The following is a 22051-nucleotide window of genomic DNA, read 5'->3' as shown; positions in this document are numbered from 1 at the left end:
GCTATATACCCCGATCGTCTCTTCTTATGGAGCGATTTCGTCAATCCTGATGTTCTACCGCTGGATAGAGCCTCGTCGCCCGGTGGTCACCTTGCCAGCAATTGATCTGCATGGTCAGCCAGTGTCTCATGGGATTGTTGTGAACGAAACTGTCATGCCTTCTTTTGAACCAATGTTGTGTCAGTCAGCTGTATGGTCCGGTCTTTATCAGCAATCACGTCTGTGCTGAACTCAGAGTTTATGATGACCCCTTATTTCCTAAAGAGCTCTCGGCTGCACTATTATAAACTGATGTAGAAATGACATTATTTACATTTACACTATTTACTGTAGAGTGTCACCCAAATGAGGATTCGTTCCCTTCTGAGTCTGGTTCCTCTCAAGGTTTCTTCCTCATATCATCTCAGGGAGTTTTTCCTTGACGCCGTCGCCTCCCGCAGGGATAGATATATAGTATTTTAAATTTTAAGTTAATCTTTTTTTTTTGTTTTTTTTTAAAAAAAAATTAATTTTAAACTTTAATTGTATGTATTCACTTATTTATTGTTATTCTTATTTTTTTTTCTTCTTCTACTTATTATTATATATTTATTTCTTTTTCTCTCTCTTCTGTTTCCATACTTCTGTAAAGCTGCTTTGAGACAATGGGAAATTGTTAAAAGTGCTATACAAATAAATTGAATTAAATTTAATTAAAATTTTTTTTTAAACTGAGCAATTGAGGGCCTTGCTCAGGGGCCCAGCAGTGGCAGCTTGTTGGGCCTGGGATTCGAACTCACAACCACATTCCCCCACATATTTAAACATGTTCATATTCACACACAAATTCAGTTACTACCTCTATTTTTAATATAAATATATCTTCTTTAGATTGTATTTATTTTTATTCCTTACTTTATTTTATTGGATTCATTTATATTTTTTATTCTCTACCTTAGTGAAACTGGTTATTTTTAGATGGCTGTACTGTGCATGATTGTGTATGTGACAAATAAAATTTGAATTTGATTTGAATTGGAATTAAATAAGAGTGTTAGCAAAACCTTGTTTTATTGTTTTATTGTTTTACTCAAATGTTATCATAAAAATGTATTTTATTACACACTACCTCTTTAAAGCTTATATAAGGTTGTCATATAAAACTATAAAAATATATTTAAAAAACAACAACAACAACAACAATAATAATAATAATAATAATAATAATAATAATAATAATAATAATAATAAAAGATACATGGCTAAACTCTAATCAGATTCTTAATAACAGCAATCATAAAGTCACCATGATACAGCTTTTAAATATATTTTAGATGAAGCAGCAAAAGAACGAGCCATAATTCCAGCATATTTTTTCACCCAAAGCCAGATTTTCCACAACAGCAGAACACTCAACATGACCTCAGCCCCTTCTTCATCATTCAGGATGAAGAGTCCACCACACACTTGATAAAAAGTGTGTCGTCTTTGCAGTACGCATGCTTCAGGGAGCGCAGCTTGGCCAGAGGGCAGAAGAGAGGGCAGCCGCTGGCCACGTTCATGTCAGACACGGGCCGCTGAAACGATACGGACGAGAGGTCGGGACGGAACGTGTCGATTACATGCTCTCTTTGGTTCTGGTCAATGAGGAAGAAAGTCACCTGGAAAGATAAAGAAGGTCGTAGTGTAATCAGACTGGAGGTAATTATTATCTTAGTGTAAATCTAGTAGAACATTTTTATTAAATTGTCTTCGTCTCTAAATATTTGGCTCAAAATTTTGTTATATATCATGGTAATAAATTTTTCCACATCGCTGCAATTAAGTGCTTTTATTATTATATGTAATACCAAAATAGAATTAAAATAAATAAATAAATAAAAAACAAACAAACAAAAAGAAATAAAATACAGAACACCTACAATAATAATAATAATAATAATAATAATAATAATAATAATAATAATAATAATAATAACAACAATAATAATAATTCTGTAAAGCTGCTTTGAGACATTATCAATTGTTAAAAGCACTACACAAATAAATTAAATGTAATTAAATACTACTACTACTACTAATAATAATAATAATAAGAATAATAATAATAAGAATAATACATTTTATAAATCCAAAATGATATAATCAACAATACCAACCATGTTTTAGCCTAAGCAGAACTTGGTACTTGGTAGACGCCCTTATCCAGAGCGCCTTACATTTATACAGTTTTTGCAATTGAGAGTTAAGGGCCTTACTCAGGGGCCCATGAATGGCATCTTGGTGGACCTGAGATTCAAACTCATGACCTTCAAATCAGTCATCCAACACCTTAACCACTGAGCTCCTACTTCGGTTGTGACACATGCGAAAGTGAAGCATATTTTCTAGATCTTATGATCTTCGGAACTACATCTAATAGAAATTGTCCTCAATTTCCCCAAACATGTAATATTTAAAAGTATAAAAGAAGTTGTTTCTAATCTAAATCAAAAATCACTGTGTTGCCAGTTAGAACTATAAAACTTTGAGCTCTTAAAATATCTACTGATGGTGATATGAACTTGACAAGAGGTTCTCTCCATTTTAATAACATTTCCTTTGGAGTCTGGATATTTTTAGGGCTGTGACACTACAAAAATTCACAGTGATGCCAGAACATATCGACCTGTATTGCTGTGTCAAATGCAGCCATAGCAACAAGGATTTTATTCAAAAAGAGAAGAAAGTCCAGTCAAAGGAAATCTGAATAATCCAGCTTGGAGCTCTAGTGACTAAGTCTAATGTTGTCTTGTGTTAATCTTTCGTTCTGTGGAGCAGGTTACTGTGTACCCAGTGACACTCCTTCATTCTTACCTTGTGTTTAAAAGGCCACGAGAGAAGGGGGTCGTACTCTCCTCTCATAATCACAAAGAAAAGAGACATGTGCGTCCCTTTCCCCACTCCGTCTCCGTTTATGTACAACCGCATGCACACTTTAAATCCATATCTGGATGTATAGAAAGCTGAAAAAAATTAAATAGAGCAATTTTCTCACATAAAAAACACACATAAGGGAGTGAGTAAAAATCAAAAAAAATAAAGACACGAAACTGTAATATATTTATTAATTGAGAAGATGTATATTTATCTATCTATCATGTGCATGTTATTGTTTTATTTTATAGCACCAACAATGTTAAATTCGTCAAAGAATGACGTCATTTTATCCTTTTAAAGTTATAATCGTTGTTATGGAGCAGCCACAAAAAAAATAAAAAATAAAAAAATCATGTGAACAGTTTTAAGACACTGTGCTATAAAAATAATTCACTGTAAGTTGGTTCCTCAGCAACGTCCTTAGTTTTAAAATATATATATATAAATAAAACGCAGCTCAAAAGACCTCGATCCTAAAGCAGTGCCAGAAAATTTCTTAAGAAACCTCAGACACTCTTTCCATAACTCAATATACGTGTTTTTTGTTGTTTTTCTTTTAACAAATTTGGGTTTAAAATCAGCTTTTGTACAGCATCTGGTGTACCAGATAATGTGTAACTATAGAAATGATAAAATATTCAAATGAGTGCAGTAACCTTATTCTCATAACCTGAGCTGTGTCTTACATACAAAGTCATAAAAAACACATATTAGACAATTCTGTCATTTATTTCAATGAGAAAATGTTGTGTTTTCGTGATCAGGTACTGTATGTTTCAGCAGGGATGTTCTGGAAAGATGGAAGTCTCGCACTTAGCTCTGTGTTGTTCTGTGTAGCACCGCGGTCCTGAAGAAACGTTGTCTCATTTCACTAAGTACTGCGTCAGCTATATATGGTTGAAATGACAATACAAGCTTCTGGACTTGACTTGAGATTGTGTTCATCTACAGGTGATGGTGTAGTGGTTATTGCACTACAGCACCAAACAACTGAGATTTAATCTGAGCAGGTCGGTGATTATGAGGTCTGAATCCATCACACTGTATAAACACGGCGTTGACTCCACAGGAGCAACTTCTTAAATAATAATTATAATACACACCTTTACATAATACGCAACCTCTTTAACCCTAAGACTATTGTTGAGCTTCTTGCTTGAAAGCGACATGCTCAAATTTAAATAAGTATATCTCCAAAACTACAAGGTTTGGTATTTTGAATAATTCTGGTACTTAGAATGTCAGAAAGTCAGAGTAAGAGAAGAAGCAAAAATAAAATAACTCTGGTTCTGTGTTGTGTTTAACGTGTAATGGCTGATCGCGTGAGTCAGTTTTTTTTTTGCATGCGCCATGTTTACGAATTTTTCTGTCTGTTCGTTTTTTGCCGCTCGGTGTCGGAATTGCGTTTTGTTTAGATATAAATGGACTATGTCGTCTTATAGCTGAGCTTCTTCCTGTATGTCTGCTATGGGTAGATACGTTCAAGCTTTGTATGCTTAAGAAAGGATTGGTTATTTTGTCCTGGCTCACACCAGTAGGGTGGAAGGGGTTCAAATTCCAGCACCATCTAAGGGGCTTTTTACACCTGGTCACTTCATGCGTTTTCTGTGATCCGATAGCTATCCGATGGTAAAAAGACCAGGTCTAAATGCCCTCCGAAACGTTTTCGAGGCGGATATAAATCCAATGGTTCAAACCACTTCTGGAGGTGGTCTGGGACTCATTTCAATTGAAACTGTACAGGTGTAAATGAATGTGGTTGTTCAAGCCACATATGTCAGCGCTATACTCCTCCCAAACCGAAGTACGTCACTCGCAAGTGACTCACGAGTCGTGCATCGCTGTTAAGTAAATGGTGTTTTTTTGTAGCATAACCATCATAACGAGTTTTTTCGTCTTCTTTTTGATTGCATTCTGAAAACCGCATATACACCAAAACGTGTTCCATTTCAATTACCCCGGAAATGAGGTGAAATATATTTGCATTTTGGGCGGGAGTAGAAAGATCTGATTGATATCCGATTCGCCAAGACGCATTTATGTGTCCTATTGTAAATGGAACAGTTTTAACAAATCAGATAGCTATCGGATCAGAGAAAACACATGAAGTGACCAGGTGTAAAAAGGCCATTAGAATTAAGGAAATTCTGATCTTTATGTTAATTTTCACGGTCATTTTCATAAATTTGCTGATCGAGAGAATTCCGTGTATTTTTTTCTTTTCCATTTTTAAAATTCTGAAACCTTCCATTTATTTGTCTTAAAAGAAATAAAAAGAATCCAGATTTTCAAAACTAAAAAAAGTTTCAGACCCCACTTTATTTTTTCTTCTCGCGTCATGTGACAGAATGAACCTCTCATGCCTTCTATGCTGCATACAGATCCATCTCTGCAGCAGGTGATTGGTTGTTGTTGTTGTTGTGTGTGTGTGTGTGTGTGTGTGTGTGTATACCTGGCGAATACTGGTTGCTCTTTTGCCCTGTGGCTGCCTCTCTTAACTTCTGACTGACATTACAGATCTTCCAGAGAAACGTGCCGTCGTAGGACACGTCCTGCTGCGCACTGATGCTCTGCTGCAGCGAGGCGATGTGCAGGTCTTTCCTGATCATCCTCTGCTGCTGATCCGCAACCTAAAAAACATCACAGCATAAAAACTGTCAAACGACATGACATGTCCTAATGCAGCTACTGAAAGCGTAGCCCTGATACACTCCACAGAGATATTTATTCATTTTCTTTCTTTCTTTCTTTCCTTCTTTTTTTTAAAACTATATACATATTCTAAAGCAAAGGGCTCTCTCAGATCTGCCAGAACGAACACATTTAAGACATTTAATACAAACCCTGGCATAATCTTATCAGCGAGTATCAGTTTTTTAAATGAGAATGGCGAATGTGGAGACGTAATCCTGCACAGCTACACAACTCTAGACTGATAACAAGCTGGCTCATGCAGCGATAATGATATATCTTTATCACCTGACTGCTCTAAGCTCACAGATGAGACTCACAAAGTCATCCCCTGAAGCTTTTATCGATACTCGCCGGAGTCCCAGATAAATAATCTCACCATTTATTTCTAGGTAAATCCAACACGCGGTGTACATGAGTCATAAAAAAAGATTGTTTTTTCAAATAGCACGATTTACAGTGAACTCCTTTCTAATCCACTATAGCAGTCATTCGCAGTCAAACACACGTGCATCTGATTCAAATAAAACTTGATTTGTAAAGTTCGTTGCGACAAACTTTGATGTTGGCTTTGACGATGCAAGTATTCGCAAAGGGCGGTGCGTTTTGGAGGTGAGTGAACATAAGGGTCAGTGTTACTTTTTGTCACGTGACGTCATCAGAATACCCGTGAGGAAGTTCCTCTCATTGTTCTGAGTGTTTTGATATGTCATGATATGTGTTTTGATATGTCCATGTTGTAAAACGTTTTTTGATTTCGCATATTTTGGGGGCGGGGCTGCGGCACAACTGAAAGGCCAGTCGGTACACCAATTTAAAACTTTGTTCAGAGTATCACCCTAAAGGAGCTGGCCGAGTTTGGTGTAGATAGTTCGAAAGCTTGCCGATTTATAAACCTCTAAAGTTTATTATGGGAGTCTATGGGGAAAAAAGGCCATTTTGAGACCTGGTATCGGAAGTACCGGTACTCGGATCGCTAAGAAAAGTAATAGCAACAAACTTCAGACCAGGGTCTACAACATATCCGAATTTGGTGCATGTGGCTTGAAAGCTCTAGGAGGAGTTACTCTTGATAAATGTTTGTCTAAGCTTAAATAGGAAAACAGAATGTTGGCTTCTACAAAGCCAACATAATGAAAGCAGGATGAAATGAATGAACTCGTTTGCAGAACAGAAAATAAATGTAGACATTTCAAATGACTATTTAACACTGCTGATTGAGATGAAACGGCATGCACGGGTCCATCCATCCATCGTTAACCTCGTTAGCGTTACCGGTACAAATGATTAGCAAAGGTGTCAATATGTAGAATATACATGTCATGTTTTAATGTGAAATCTAACTTTTCATTCAATTCACCCATCACTGAGTCGCTCTAGTGTTGCTGCTCTGTAGTAAGCATGACTAATGCTACAGTATGTAGTTTGCTGATTAATAAATAATTCAGAAATGAACCTGACCTATTAGTTCGTCAGGAGCTCTCGGATGCACAATTCCACATGACTATAAACCTTTTGTCACATTAGAGCACATTGAAATTATTTCTTCACATATCCCTACTGAGAACGTTGGGGGTCAGAGCACCGGGGCAGCCATGATACAGCAGTGAGGGTTAAGGGCCTTGCTCAAGGGCCCAACAGTGACATCTTTGCAGTGCTGGGGATTGAACCCTAATCCTCTGATCAACAACTCAGAGCCTTAACTGCCTGAGCCACCACTGCACCTACAACCCAACGTACTATCTATTATCTATTATGATATGAGTTTCTTCCTCATATCATCTCAGGGAGTTTTTCCTCGCCACTGTTGCCTCAGGCTTGGTCATTAGAAATAGATGTTAGACATGAATAATAACAATATTTTCAACTTTAAAATGTAAAAGGAGTCTCCAGTGTGAGTGTTTTATAATCATTTAAAGATGGATGATGTAATCAAAACAATAAATTCAAGATCGTACGAATGACTCGGATTCCTTTCGTTCCTCATCACGCCGTCTTGTCATCGATTATTTTCCTATAACCTCATAATCCACAGTGTTTTATTCAGGACATAAATAGATGATTTATTATAATAATGATCTGTTTAGTATCCATGCTATGAGAGGGAAACACTCATTAATGCACAAGGAAAATACTAGAGTATTAGTATTTAGTAAGACCACTCTTTTGGTTTTACTTTATTACAGGCACTAAAAACATCTCGGGGCTATTTACAGTGAATCACAAACGTTTTTTTAATTGTCTTCTTTAGTGCCTTAAATAAATCTTTGAACAAAATCCACTGCAATGTGACCTCACTGTATTACCAACTCATAGATTTCACCCTGATTATAGAAGAAAAATTTGACATGTCAGAATCAGGAAGATTACGTGAGACCATAGTAATGTTTGTAGAATCGGTTAACAGAGCTTGAGGAACACAGATTAGGTATTTAATATGAAGCACTTTGGTAAAGGTTATGACATCCTTAATGGACTTTCAGCAAATCTTTTAATGGAGCTCCTTACTGGGTTTTTATCACAAAATAGTTATTCGGATTATACTACACTCGTTTAGAAGATAAGATAATTGCAAAGCAGTAAAAACATAGTAGACCAAAACAGAGTTTGATACTGAATACTATAATTAATCCATTGGTCCATAAACTCTTTTTACCAGAGGCCAAAAAATGGAATTTCCTCCTGTTCTGTTGTGTCCAGGTTAAGTAACGTAGGTCTTTGTCTATAGTGTAGCTCTATAGTGGTGCTTAAAGGCTCATATGAAAGTAAACACTTTCATAAGAATTTAAGTATTTCTGTTTTTCCCTAGCTTCCTAAGGGCATTATATTCATAGAAAAGTTATAAAAAAAACCCAAAATGTTTGTTATTCAAAGTAAATATAAAACCCATTTTTACTCAGTGAGATTTCCCAAGTGCTTGTTCATAAGCATCGACAATTTTAAAAGCTAAAAGAAGATTTAGAAGCTTTAGCTAGAAGATTTAACTTTAGAAGCTAATTCTAAAAGCGTTATCTTAAACCACTAAAATTCTGTGTAAGGTTGTCCAACAGTGGAAACACACACTCAAACTTACCACGCTGTCCAAGTGCTCCACCAGCTGCATGTTGGTGTTGGTGTCTCTGTCCAGAGCTGTCACGGTGAGCTGGGTTTTCTCCACCTCATGACTGAGTGCCGAGATGATGTTCTCCATGATCTGTAGCCTCTGCTGAAGGGCGTGAAGCTGCTGGCCCACTTCCAGCTCAGCTTGGTCATCATGTAGGCTGAGTGCCATGTCGTTTACTCCTCCATCCATTCCGTCGACCTCTACCTCACAAGCTGGTTGAGTGCAAACAGAAGGTGAGCTCTGTCCATGTAGGAGCAGGTCCAGGCCTGGGAAGTGCACGCTCCTCTCAGGCGGGGAAGGAACAGAGACCCGAACACTTCTGAAGACCTCCAGGAGGAGCTGAAGGTGGGCTGTGGAACTGCAGCTTTCATGTTCTCGCAATTTCTCTACAGTTCCCTAAACAAACAAAAAGGATGGTCAGTGTTATAAGGCATTAGTGCCATTGTCTATATTAGAACATCAATTGTTTTCAGATTTGTTATTTTGTTTTCGGGTTTGTTATTTGGTTTTAATTTATTTATTTATTTTCCAGATTTTTATTTTGTTTATATATATATATATATATATATATATATATATATATATATATATATATATGAACAAAACCTCGTGGAAACCTTGTATGTCCAAATTTGGTAAATTTCATATTTTTTCACATATCGATGCTATTGGTCAGTCCCCACGTGGGTCTGTATTTTTACAAGTTATTAACCAATCTAAAGTCTTGAAAATAGCTTGAGTGCAAATCTCATAACTCCATTGGACACTTCAACTGTCCACCTCTTCCTCACTCCACGGGAGAGATTCGCAGCATATTTCTCCTTAATAAGAGTCGCAATGAATCAACACGTCTTCTGAGGTAAATGTCTTCAAAACACTGGGCTCAAAGAAAAAAAATCTTGACCCCCGCTAGTTCTGGTGCTCGTCTGAGGACAGGAATTTAGCGCAAGACAATCCACTATATATATTATATCCAATATATATATTATTTTTTTTTTCAGATTTGTTATTTTGTTTTTGTATTTTTACTGTTTTTTTGTATTTATTGTGTTTTCTGATTTGTCGTTGTGTCTTCGGATTTGTTATCTTCTTTTGCACTTCCTTGTCACCGTAATTATATAACATTGAATACTAAATTTTTTCAGTTAAAGGCTATATTTTTTTAAAAGCCCACTTCTGAATTGAAAATGTAATAAAAGCACTGGAAAGACTTCCTCTTCCACCCCAAACAAATGGCTCGATCCACTTTGTTAAAAGTATGCTATGCTTTGGCTGAAGGGTGGAGCTAATTTCTGGGCCAGAAATGAATGTAAACAAGAGCCTGAAATAAAACAAACTATCCATAATAATTGCATGGAAACATTGTAAACGACAGATTTATCCCAGGTATTGTTGTAATTCTATAATTATTACAGGTCTATCCATCCATTAATATTTAAATACTTTATTTAATATTTTACTTACTGCTACTTTACATAATAAATATACTATTCATACTATCGAGTTTCTCACATACATAGAAGAAATTGCTGGTTAATCGGAATCTTTGTTCTTAATCTCAACTTCAGTCTTCTCAACAATGATCAAATTGTTATCATACAGTACGTTAGATAAATACCTTAAATGGGCATCCAACTTCAGAGAACTGACATGACTCCTTCCTTCTGGAATTTGATTGCTTATTATCCTTAAAGAAATACAGAAGCATAGAAAATGATAGGTTTAACCTTACGTCCAAGATAATCATATAATCTTATCAGCCAAAAAAAAAGCAAAAGCAATGTTTTTTTATTGTCGCAGAAAGTCTTTTGTTTTTTTTTTTGTTATTTTACCTTCTGACGTTTCTCTGCTTTTGAGGACTTCTTGTCGTTCGGACACACATGTTTCTGTAAAAGAAATCAGGCTTTACAATGCTTTAAAGTTTTAATGCACAAGTTTTAAAATGTGTCCTAAAAATACAACACCATGCTCTTTGCTTAATGGTTTGTAATGCAATCCATTAACGGTGCATCATGGCATCAGGAGTGTCACATTATATATATATATATATATATATATATATATATATATATATATATATATATATATATATATAATTCTTTCCCCATTTGTCCCTTATGTGTTTGAAGACACTTTGAAAAGTTTTAGTTATTAAAAGTCTGAAGTCCTCTTTAAGTTTGGATTAAATCAGTGTCAGGGTTCTGCGATTTAAAACCTTTTATTATATCTTTCCTCTTTTGCTTCTCTAATCCATGTCCCTGAGCTCTGGGGATCAGTTTGCATGGCAGCAGAAGAAATATGGCTCTGGAGATCCTACGGCTTAGAGGAACCCACAGGGGTTTCACCAAGGGCAAACTACTCTAAGAGTTTGTCAGGCAGAGATGAGGGTTGTATGAGGTCAGGCAATATCCGAGCCCCAAAAACGACCAAAGCTTCCCATTTTAGGTCAAATCTGTATTTCTTGTTATTCTATAGGATGTCCCAGAGGTCTCCATTAATAGGAGAAATGAATACTTTATAACATAATGTCACATATATTGTTTAGATTATAGATATACATTTTTTCCAGATATCCCTTAAGAATGCCTTTGACATTAGAAGGGCATGTTAAACGAGCAAAAGATACAGCACAAAAATCACTTAAAAGTAATGCATGTAATCACGCCGTATGTTGGTTTGCAAAACAAACAAACAAACAAACAAAAAAAAACATATAGAGGTTCAGAATTATACTTTTTGCTAAATAGTCTAAATTTCCTCTACGTATGGAGACTTTTCAGACACTCTGTACATCAACAGAGGATGTGGTAACAAAGTTGTTAAGGTGTTGGCCTAACGATCAGAAGGTTGTGAGTTTGGCCACTTCTGGCCACTTAATTGCATAAAGTTGTATAAAAAAATTAGACCAAATGTAATCCGCTCTGGACAAGGGTGCCAGATGCCGTAAATATAATATATAAATACAAGAGGCTCTAATTGTTGCAGCCCTATACAGCTGATTCATTTAGAGTAAAATGAAATAACGTTCCTAAAGGACCATGGTGCTGCAAAAAGACAGAGCTACTGTACATAGGGCAAACCACAAGACAAGAGACAGTGCAAACAGACAATACAGTAAACTACAAGACACATACATATGTCCACATGTAAAAAAAAATGGAATGAAATATGTCTCTGGTATTTGGTGTAAAATATCATAGGCTGTGTTAGAAATATGAATACTCTTATATCACACACTGTTATATCCACATTATTCCTTGTAGTGGTGTACAGTATAGTATGTACAACATTGTTAATCATTTTGGTCGCTAAAGCCAAAAAGCATAAGCGATCATGAAAGGGGAAAACGCTGTAATGCTTTAATAACTTAATTAGCCTTCATTTTGGTAATATCCCATGAACAATCCACAAACTAGCATAGGTAATAGCTAGCATGGATAATTGAAATTTTGGTTAGTACAAGTAAATAAACAGCTAGATAATAACTAACAATAGGGAGAATACTACAGTGTATGCGTTAATCTACTCTCTTGTGTTCCTAGCCACAGTTTTCCTCAGTTAGCAACAGTCCTTCATTTTTTTAGTAACATCACAAACAATAAATACAGGCTTAAAAAAATGTCTGCTGACCTAAAAAATATGAAATAAGTCAATGGAGAAAAAATTAAAAAGCACACTTATCATAATTGCAACAACTAGCTTAGCTAATAACTAGCATTAATGGTATAACTAGCCTAGCTATTTTTTCTGTACATATCTAGAGACTTTTTAAGACTAAAAATACACTTAGTCACAATCCCAAACTCAAACTGCATTTTAGTCCTTGCTGTAAGTGTTGAGCTGCTTATATATGCTAACTTAGACAGAGAGAAATGTAGCTAGATGTGCTATAAGCCGAAGGACAAAAGTCGACAAGCTACTTCCACATCTATAATCAACTCTGCTAATTACACACGATATCTCAAAGACGTTTCCTGACACTTTTGTTCTTCATTTCTTTAACATACTACACACAGCTTTAAAAAAATGTGGACCATTTAGGGGTCATCCAAATGGCATAAAAAAAAAAAAAGAAATGGAAAAAAAAAATAAAAAGCAAAAGCTGCACTGCACTGGCTTAGAATTAACCTTGAAAGAAATATGTTGTGAGACATCAGCTCTTCTTTTGATGCCTCGTCCAGTGTAATAAAATTCAAAAGGCAGCTATGGCATCTCCTCGACTCCCTCTGACATGATGACACTACTAAAAATTGCACCACTCGCTGAGGTAAAGTGGCCATGTTGGAGTCTGTGATGAGGAACCTGGACTAAGACACTCACCTATTGACATTCATTTCACATAATTTAGAATATACCAATTACCGGTCCAGGATTTCTTTCTTTTTTTTCTCTCTCTCAAATAAGTGTCAGAGAGCGAGAGAGAGCGAGAGAGCGAGATACCATATTAACATTCTGTAACCTTGAGAAAACCCAGTACATAAAAATCTATATGAAGAAGGTAACAAGCCACTCTGTCTACAAATGTAGTCTAATTAATGTGATGTGATGTAATTAAATATTAAATATGAAGTCCACAGAAATGTAGACTGACTCCTGATATGTTTCATGGATTGAGTAAGTTATCATACTACATGGCTTTTTTCCCCTCTTTAGGTTGCTTTAGAAAGGAAAACCACACATTGTGTTTCCTTTTCGCTCTTTCTGAAGACTGAAACTAAGCACAATTAGAGATTCCTTCTGATTAAAAGTGTATAATTCAACCACATCCTGCTCAAAAGCTGTACAAAGCTCTCGGGCCATATAAGGCCCTCGGTTTTCTACGTTGCTTCTGTTATATGGAATAGAATCAGCGGTATTTTACATTTTTTAGTTTAAATGTCAATGTTCTTCTTGTCTTGGTTTGTATAGTTTCTGTTTCTCTGGTCCCGCCTCCGCCTTGTGTGTGTGGAGTTTGCATGTTCTCCCCGTGCCTCGGGGGTTTCCTCAGGGTACTCCGGTTTTCTCCCCCGATCCAAAGACATGCATGGTAGGTTGATTGGCATCTGGAAAAATTGTCCGTAGTGTGTGATTGCGTGAGTGAATGAGTGTGTGTGTGCCCTGCGATGGGTTGGCACTCCGTCCAAGTTGTATCCTGCCTTGATGCCCAATGACGCCCGAGATACAGTAGGCACAGCCTCCCGTGACCCGAGGTAGTTCGGATAAGCGGTAGAAAATGAATGAATGAATGAATGTTTCTCTGGTAACGGTTTTGTTTTCCCTACTTTTCTCATTAAGTTCTCTGTGTTAGACCTTTGTCTTTATTTCAACCTTGGATTATTTGATTTTACTGTGCTGACCATCTGAGCTTTGACCCCTGATTCTTGACCTGGATGCACAGAAAATGACGTTGTTTTTGCTTTCCTGTAATATACAGCATACGATGCTACACAGTGCTACATACAGTATAAATAATGCAACCATGGAAAGACAAACTAGACAAAATCTCCAGGAGAATGTGAATGCAATATTATAAATGTGCCTCTAGGATTCCGATTTAAATCGGCTCGGATCTTTAAATTAAAGTCTGGAATTAGAAAATGACAAAATGTTTTATATACATATATAAGTTTCTTAGCATATCTCAGCTGGTTAGTTAGTTAGTTAGTTAGTTAGTTGGGGTCATGATATAATGTTCCTGAAGCAGAACAGGGCAACGACCTTGCTCATGAACCCCAGCTTGGCGGTGCTAGGGATTGAACTCCTCACATTCTGATCAGTAGTACCTACTGTATGTACTTGTGCAAACTCAGCTCTAATTTCCTGGCTGTTTATTACTAGCACTACAGAAATATAAACCAGAACCGTCTTCCGTGCGATGAAGATTTTGGACCTCCAAGGAGATGAGGCCGACTCTGAGGACTCTGAGTATCCTGAGGCATCTAGAGATTTACCAGCTCCAGTCAGACTCTGCGATACTAAAGAGGAGATGTGAACTCCATGTGATCTTTTGCATCTACACAACATTTGTTTGACTGTATATTTATAATCACACCCTCCAGTGTCACCCACATGAGGATGAGGTTCCCCTTTGAGTCTGGTTCCTCTCAAGGTTTCTTCCTTTACCATGTAAGGGAGTTTTTCCTTGCCACTGCTGCCTGAGTCACCTCAGACTCGCTCATTGGGGATAAATACATACACATTGTGAACTAAATCTATCTAATATTAATCTTGAATTTTGCATTCTATTAATCTTTATATTATTATTTATATTAATCTTTTGTTCTATGTTTATGTTCTGTAAAGCTGCTTTGAGACAATGTCAAATGTAAAAATCACTATACAAATAAACTTGAATCGAATTGAATTGAACCTAAATTTAATGAATTGAACTTGAGATCGTTATGCTACCAAATTTGATTTTAGATTTTAAGTAAACAGGCCCAAGGTATTGTAAAGTTAGGATTAATGTAAAAGTATGGATCAAAGCTTGGATCACATGTGACCCAATAAAACAGCCATGGAAGCAGGGGGTCAGATATGAAGCTCGCTGTATAAAGAAAGACCACATCGGATTGATTAACATGCGAGCGTCCTGGAGGCGACTACTGCATGGGTCGATTACTGCATTGATTTATTCATTTCATTACATTACTAAATTTGCTCTTCAAGCAAACACAAAAATAACTGCAGGAGCACACAGGAAGTCTTTCTGGAGAAGGTGGGAGTTGGATTAAAAAACTACCATGATCACAATAATCAGTTAAGCCTCCTGGTGGTCCAGTGGCAGGATCCCATGCTCTCATTGCCACGGCTTGGGTTCGAATCTTGGGCAGGGAGCTAATCCGGCCTCTGGAGAGCTAACTCTCAGTTCTGGTCCCAAGCCCGGATAAAATGGGAGGGTTGCGTCAGGAAGGGCGTCTGGTGTAAAACCTGCACCAAATCTAATATCCAGACCAGATGATCTGCTGTGGTGACCCCAAACAGGAAGCAGCCAAAAAAACATCATCATCATCATCATCATAATAATCATATGTTATGATTTTAGGGTTAAGGTTTAATTTTCAGTCCTGACTGGAACTCCATTATAAAACCCTGTAGCCAATTCAGATCAAATGTAAAATTTCAAAACTTTTATAGTTATAAAATTCAAATTTGAATCCTATTGGTAAAAATATTGTCCTCGACCAACTAAATAGTTCTAAACAGGCTTAGTGGTTAGCACGTTCGCCTCACACCTCCAGGGTTGGGGGTTCGATTCCCGCCTCCACCTTGTGTGTGTGGAGTTTGCATGTTCTCCCCGTGCCTCGGGGGTTTCCTCCGGGTACTCCGGTTTCCTCCCCCGGTCGAAAGACATGCATGGTAGGTTGATTGGCATCTCTGGAAAATTGTCCATAGTGTGTGATTGCGTGAGTGAATGAGAGTGTGTGTGTGTGTGCCCTGCGATGGGTTGGCACTCCGTCCAGGGTGTATCCTGTCTTGATGCCCGATGACACCTGAGATAGGCACAGGCTAACCGTGACCCGAGGTAGTTCGGATAAGCGGTAGAAAATGAATGAATGTCCAAAACTATATATTTTCTTTTCTCATCCATTTCAATTCTATGGGCCATTTTCTGTACATTAATGACAATCCCAATCATATGAAAGGCCATTTCAGGTGCATCCTGTGTAAAATGCTGGATGCTGGTAGCTCAGTGATTAAGGTGTTGGACTACTGATCGGAAGGTCATAGGTTTGAACCCCAGGTCCACCAAGCTGCCACTGCTGGCCCTCAGTTGTATAAATTGAAATAAAAATGTCTGCTAAATGAAATGGAGGTGTAAGAAGAGGTATGGTTCGGATGCTCTTACCTGCAGTTCTGAAGGGGTCAGTGGGCAGGAACATGTAGGACACAAGCTCTTATTATTGGGACAGCCCTTGTCCAGGTGAGTAGCCAACGTCTTCCTCAAAACCATCAATCCACAGCCAACGTTGCAGGGGATTAAAGCGTATTCACAATGACTCTGATGCTCCTAGAAGATGTTCAAAAACTACAATAAGGATATTTCAGAAATATAAAAAAAAAATCCATCTGGAAACAATTCAATTTTCCATTTTCCAAATAGAGCTCAGCATCCATTTTCTTTTACAACTGTAGTTTTGATAGTTAATAATGTCTATAATTTCTGTGGTATTTTAAGTGGGTGAAAGTTTATAGCCTCACTTTTTTCATTCATCACGTAGAGTAATGTTTTTTTAGAGTAATTGTACCATGTAACTCCAAATTATTGAGTAAACATGCTCGTGCCAGTAAACATTCCATTTTTTCCAAAAATTCAAGTTTTATTTTATAATGTTAAAAGAGCTCAGATTTAATAAAACAAAAATGAATAGGACCTTTTCAGTCAGACATCACCAAGGTCAAAGTAAAAAAAAAAAAAAACACAAAACAAAAGATCTTATAGACGACGAGAGATGACTGAAATATGAAAAGCTTGACCACTTACACCACGAAATTCTTTAGACGGCCACAAGGATAAAAAGCATACAAACCCGTCGTTGCTCTCTGACTGTTAGATTTATTGATATTTGGAAAAGTTAAAAAGCTGCTGTGTTGCTTTAAGAAGTGCTAGTGGTTGGATTGTGCAACAAGGTGACCACAAAGTCCAACTGTTATATCCAATCCACATTCCAGTGGTATCCTGTAGTAGTAATGTAGGCCAGGAGATCATAAAAAAAGCTTAGCTAAAAGGTTAGTGTGTCTCTACGGCCCTGAATGGCCAATTACATCAGATCGGAAACTTTCCAGATCTCATTTCCAGGTTGGTTCCAAATGTAAAAGTGCAGATCTCATTTCTCAAACTGGCCTAAAGGTACGTGCTATGGCAAGAGCTAATTACGGCCATTTTTACGACCTTTTTTTGTGCTGCTAGGGTTGCCAGATCTATCTATCAAGAGCTACATACGAATGAAGACAGACAGACAGACAGAGCTTCTTGCTTTACACACTGCTGTTGAAAAATCAAACTAAATCTTGTGCGTGTCTTTTAGTCAGCAAAACAACACTCAGGCCCAAATTTTGCTCTGACATTTAATTATTCAGTAGATACTGTAAAGCTAATAGGAGTACAGGAAACTGAAATATACTGTAGGGGTATTATGTTTTGTGAGGCTACAGTACGGTATGGAAAAAAATCCAGAGGCCAGAAAGAACGACGTCCTTCTGATTTGAATCATTATTTGAAAACAATATGACCTGCCAAATAAAATAGTTGCAAGATGGTTTCCACTGTCACTGAAATGAAATTAACGTGCATTCAGACGTCGTGTCGTCTGAGCGGAGGCTATTTTCGGAACGTGCAAAAGCAGGGTCAGTCAATACTCAATAAATCACAATAACAGCTTCGTCGTGATAATTCACACTTCGTACTTTGAGCCTCGAGAGAGAAACTTTCATGAATGTATAACCAATGAGGAAGCTAAAAAAAAAAAAAAAAAAACAGAACCGAGAAGCACCTGGTATTCCAGGGTTTTCCCAGACAGCAACCGAACTAGAGGTTCATGACGGGATTGCAGCGGGTTCATAAGACGTGATAAAATGTCAGATTAAAAATCTTCAATTAAATATCAGTTTTTGATATTTAATTGATTAAAAATCTTCAATTAAATATCAAAAACTGATACTTTTTAGAAGCAAAATACTAAATGGATTAAAACCATGCAGTATAAACCATTAGAAAAATGCTATCACTTTACTCTAAGCTTTTAAATAAAACGGGAGGGAATTATTCATGAGTCATGTGACAACATCTCTTATCATTTTCCCCAAAAAATATCAAGAAATGTAAATGACAAGCACAAGTTAAACAACAAAAGCTTCAGAATGGTAAGGAATACAGTCATCAGTCATCTGCCATCTGTATACAAAACAAAAAAAAAACCTGGCTACGAAATCAGCCGAATATTTCAAGTTAACGTTGTGTCATTAAAACAGCAGCAAAAGTTTTCTACAAGTAAATGTTTCACTTAACGCTTCAGGTAAATCAGTTAAGATGATGGGGTACAAATGGGAAGAATGGGAATCTGATGATTTGAAAAGATAATAAAACATTAAAAAAAGTGGCGTTTTATACGTAATAAAAAAAAAAATTTAAGTTACGAGTGCGAGACCCAACAAATTATTGTCTGAAAACAATGAAGTCAAAACCCTTTTTATTTACAGCGGCAACAAAATGTCAAATAACAAGACATGAACAAAGAGTTTTTCCAAAGGGATTTTTTTTTGCAGCATTTTCAATGTAGATAAACAGCCTGGTTATTTTTCCCAGCATGGAGAAGGGCAACATTTAAGCTCAATAAATGTCAAGCTGCTTCTGCAGAAATATCTGCATCGCTTTGCGTCGGCTCTGAAGCGTGTTAGCTCGCTGGGACTCTTTGACAAGTTTAAATACAGAGACGTCAGTTTCTTTCCTGCTTGTGTGTTTGTCACTTCCTTTCAACACAGCTATACGTTTAATTTATGAGTCCGTTTAAATTGAACTGGCAACCTGGAAGCTCTGACAAGCCTGTAATGATTTGATTACACCTGTCATCTGCCAATATGCTTTATGTCCAGCGCTGAGATTAGATTAAAGTGGTTAAATGTGAACATCACAGCCACCTTCATCTCCATTAAGGGCATTTATCTGGCGCCGTAGCCTCACTGAGCACACAATACACACACTAACAAGTTATGAGAACATTTACCAACACAAATTATAGAGAAATAAATCAAGTCTGTGATGTATATAAAGCATAAAGAACAGTATATTCCTCTTATATCAGAGCAAACAAAGACATACTATTGTTATGGATTTAGAGCTACGTTTAAAGCTACATTGGTTAAAACAACCAAAACGCGCTAATAACGCTAAACTGTTGTTCAAGTTCCTTTAACAGGACGTTAAACAAAACCATCCTATAAACGTTCCTATCACTCTGAACTTTCATGACAAAGCACTGAAACTGGATATAAATAAAATGTACATATTAATGCCTTTAAATCTTTTTTTTTACTTTTTTGTCATCGATCATACCCTAGCCTACCTAAACACACCCGTAAACCTTGAACTCCTTTGTGTTTTGCTTCCTAGAATCTGTGTGAAGGTCTCTGTATAAAGGACAGTTGTATTGTTTTAATGAAACAAAGGGACTCTGATAATATCTTTACTTATGAACCGTTTCTCATAACCGCCTCTCACCCTGTTTGTATGTCAATGTATGTGTGGGTTTTTTCACACAGGAAAGTACCTCAAAGTCCTCCAAGGTGCTCGTCCACGTACAGCCAGGGTTGGTGCAGTGCACTTTCAGAGCCAGGATCTCTTTATTGATTGCTGCGTCGTTGAAGAACTGCAGTCACACACAAAAAAAAAGGGGGAAATTATGATTTTTCTGAAACACTTTATGACTCATAGAAATTCTGTAAATCAAAAGTGAGCTGCCTGTGACTTTATCTGACTCAGATACACAATGTTTTCTTTAACTGGAAGGAATCCCATCAGGCTATACCACAGAATGTAGCTCGGGACTACAGAACAGAGAAAGACTACACATATTTTTCCTCTCAAGGTTTCTTACTCTCCGATCTAAGGGAGTTTTTCCTCACCACAGTCACCTCAGTCACTTCAGGCTTGTTCATTGGGAATAAATACTAACACATTTAAATATGAGTACAATATTAATCTTTTTGTACTATATTTCTTATGTTCTGTAAAGCTGTTTTGAGACAATGTCCGTTGTTAAAAGCGTTTTTCAAATACATTTGGATTGAAGTTAAAATCATGAAGCTATAATTTGTTTTGTCCTATTGTGAACTTATTGTGGGTCAGATTCAAGCAAGCCGCATTTAAATGCAGACTGTAGGTGTTTAATGTAATAATTTATATTCATGACTTTTTTTTGGCATGGCAGTTGAGGGCTAAGGGCCTCGCTCAAGGGCCAAACTGTGGCACCATGTTGGGATTTGGGAAAATGTGAAACTATCTGATCAAATTCTCAGATAAAAACAAACAAAAAAATAGTTACAAAAGTCCTATATTATGTCCCTAATTTATAGAGAAATTTGGGCAAAAGGTTCAGGGCTTGGTGGTGGTGGTGGTGGGGCGTGGGATGGGGTCGTTGGGTGAAAAGGTGCAGATGTTCTGAAAGTGCTAGATTATGGAGATTATGCGGTGGAGAATTCTCATCTGTAACACGATTTGATTTTAGCTCTACGTTATTATAGATCTCATTAGCATGAGGTAATCTTTGTGATAAAGGCTTCTTGGATGTCCTCCGGGATCAATAAAGTAAGTAAGTATGTATGTATGTGTGTGTGTACTGTATGTGTATGTGTGTATGTGTGTGTATGTGTGTATGTGTGTGTGTATGTATGTGTGTTTTTGTGTAGGTGTGTATGTTTGTGTGTATGTATGTTTGTGTGTATGTGTCTATGTGTGTATGTATGTTTGTGTGTATGTGTCTATGTGTGTATGTATGTTTGTGTGTATGTGTCTATGTGTTTATGTGTGTATGTATGTTTGTGTTTATGTGTCTATGTGTTTGTGTGCATGTATGTTTGTGTTTATGTGTCTATGTGTATGTATGTTTGTGTGTATGTGTCTATGTGTGTATGTATGTTTGTGTGTATGTGTCTATGTGTGTATGTATGTGTGTATGTGTCTATGTGTATATGTGTGTGTGTATGTATGCATCTATCTATCTTCAGTGCAGTGCATCTCTCTCTGGGTTTGAGTGTCAGTTTAACGTAAATGTATATGAGAGGTTATTAGAATTCACCATCTCACTTTTTTGCATATGTTTGTGCATGAGTGGCTATGGTGTGGTGTGGTGTGATGTGGTGTGGTGTCATATGCAAATAAATTACCACCTCCACCGTAAAAAAGCCACAGTGAAATTCTAAAGGTCTGTAAAACACTGACCTTTAGAGCCATTGATGAACATGAAAGTACTTTAATCCTCGGTACCCTCACTACCTACAAGACCTAGCAGATAGTTGTACTTTCACTATACACATCTGTCACTATGCATATCTGTTAGCACACGTCCACACCGTAATATTTGGACAGCGGATGAGTAAGTAGCATCGATGTGAGTGTTTTGTGTGTTTATCAGAGCATAAGTGACACTGAGGTGTTTTTTTTCAAAGTCCCAGAAATGCCCTCGTACCGGGAACACGTCATATACCACAACTATCATGTTAGAGTCACTGCTGTGCTGAGAAAGATCCAAATTATATATCACTGGTGATCCTGTGGTGGTTTCCTCCCAAGGGTGGATGAAGTAGATGGTGTTTGATGGGCTGCAGTCAGTAATAAAGCACCACAAATACAGACTATACAGCTGAGCCTTTCCTGTTTCAGGT

General features: G+C 37.0%; 1 protein-coding gene across 1 annotated transcript in view; it reads right to left on the bottom strand.

Annotated features, from left to right (window-relative positions):
* Nucleotides 1-1259: 1259 nt before the first annotated feature.
* The window catches only part of traf1 (TNF receptor-associated factor 1), a 23024-nt gene continuing 2232 nt past the window's right edge, over nucleotides 1260-22051 (bottom strand). Inside the window, exons 3-10 of the mRNA XM_060882102.1 lie at nucleotides 19939-20037; nucleotides 16521-16682; nucleotides 10525-10578; nucleotides 10311-10379; nucleotides 8663-9088; nucleotides 5351-5528; nucleotides 2836-2984; nucleotides 1260-1640 (exon numbers count right to left, since the gene is read on the bottom strand). Of these exons, the coding sequence (XP_060738085.1) occupies nucleotides 1422-1640; nucleotides 2836-2984; nucleotides 5351-5528; nucleotides 8663-9088; nucleotides 10311-10379; nucleotides 10525-10578; nucleotides 16521-16682; nucleotides 19939-20037 (1356 nt within the window). The 3' untranslated portion in view covers nucleotides 1260-1421. The remainder of the gene's footprint in view (nucleotides 1641-2835; nucleotides 2985-5350; nucleotides 5529-8662; nucleotides 9089-10310; nucleotides 10380-10524; nucleotides 10579-16520; nucleotides 16683-19938; nucleotides 20038-22051) is intronic.

Source organism: Tachysurus vachellii, chromosome 11 (genome assembly GCF_030014155.1).
Source record: "Tachysurus vachellii isolate PV-2020 chromosome 11, HZAU_Pvac_v1, whole genome shotgun sequence".
In the NCBI taxonomy this organism is placed as follows: Eukaryota; Metazoa; Chordata; class Actinopteri; order Siluriformes; family Bagridae; genus Tachysurus; species Tachysurus vachellii.
Note: the sequence above shows the minus strand (reverse complement) of the source record. Positions and strands in the feature narration are given on the sequence as shown.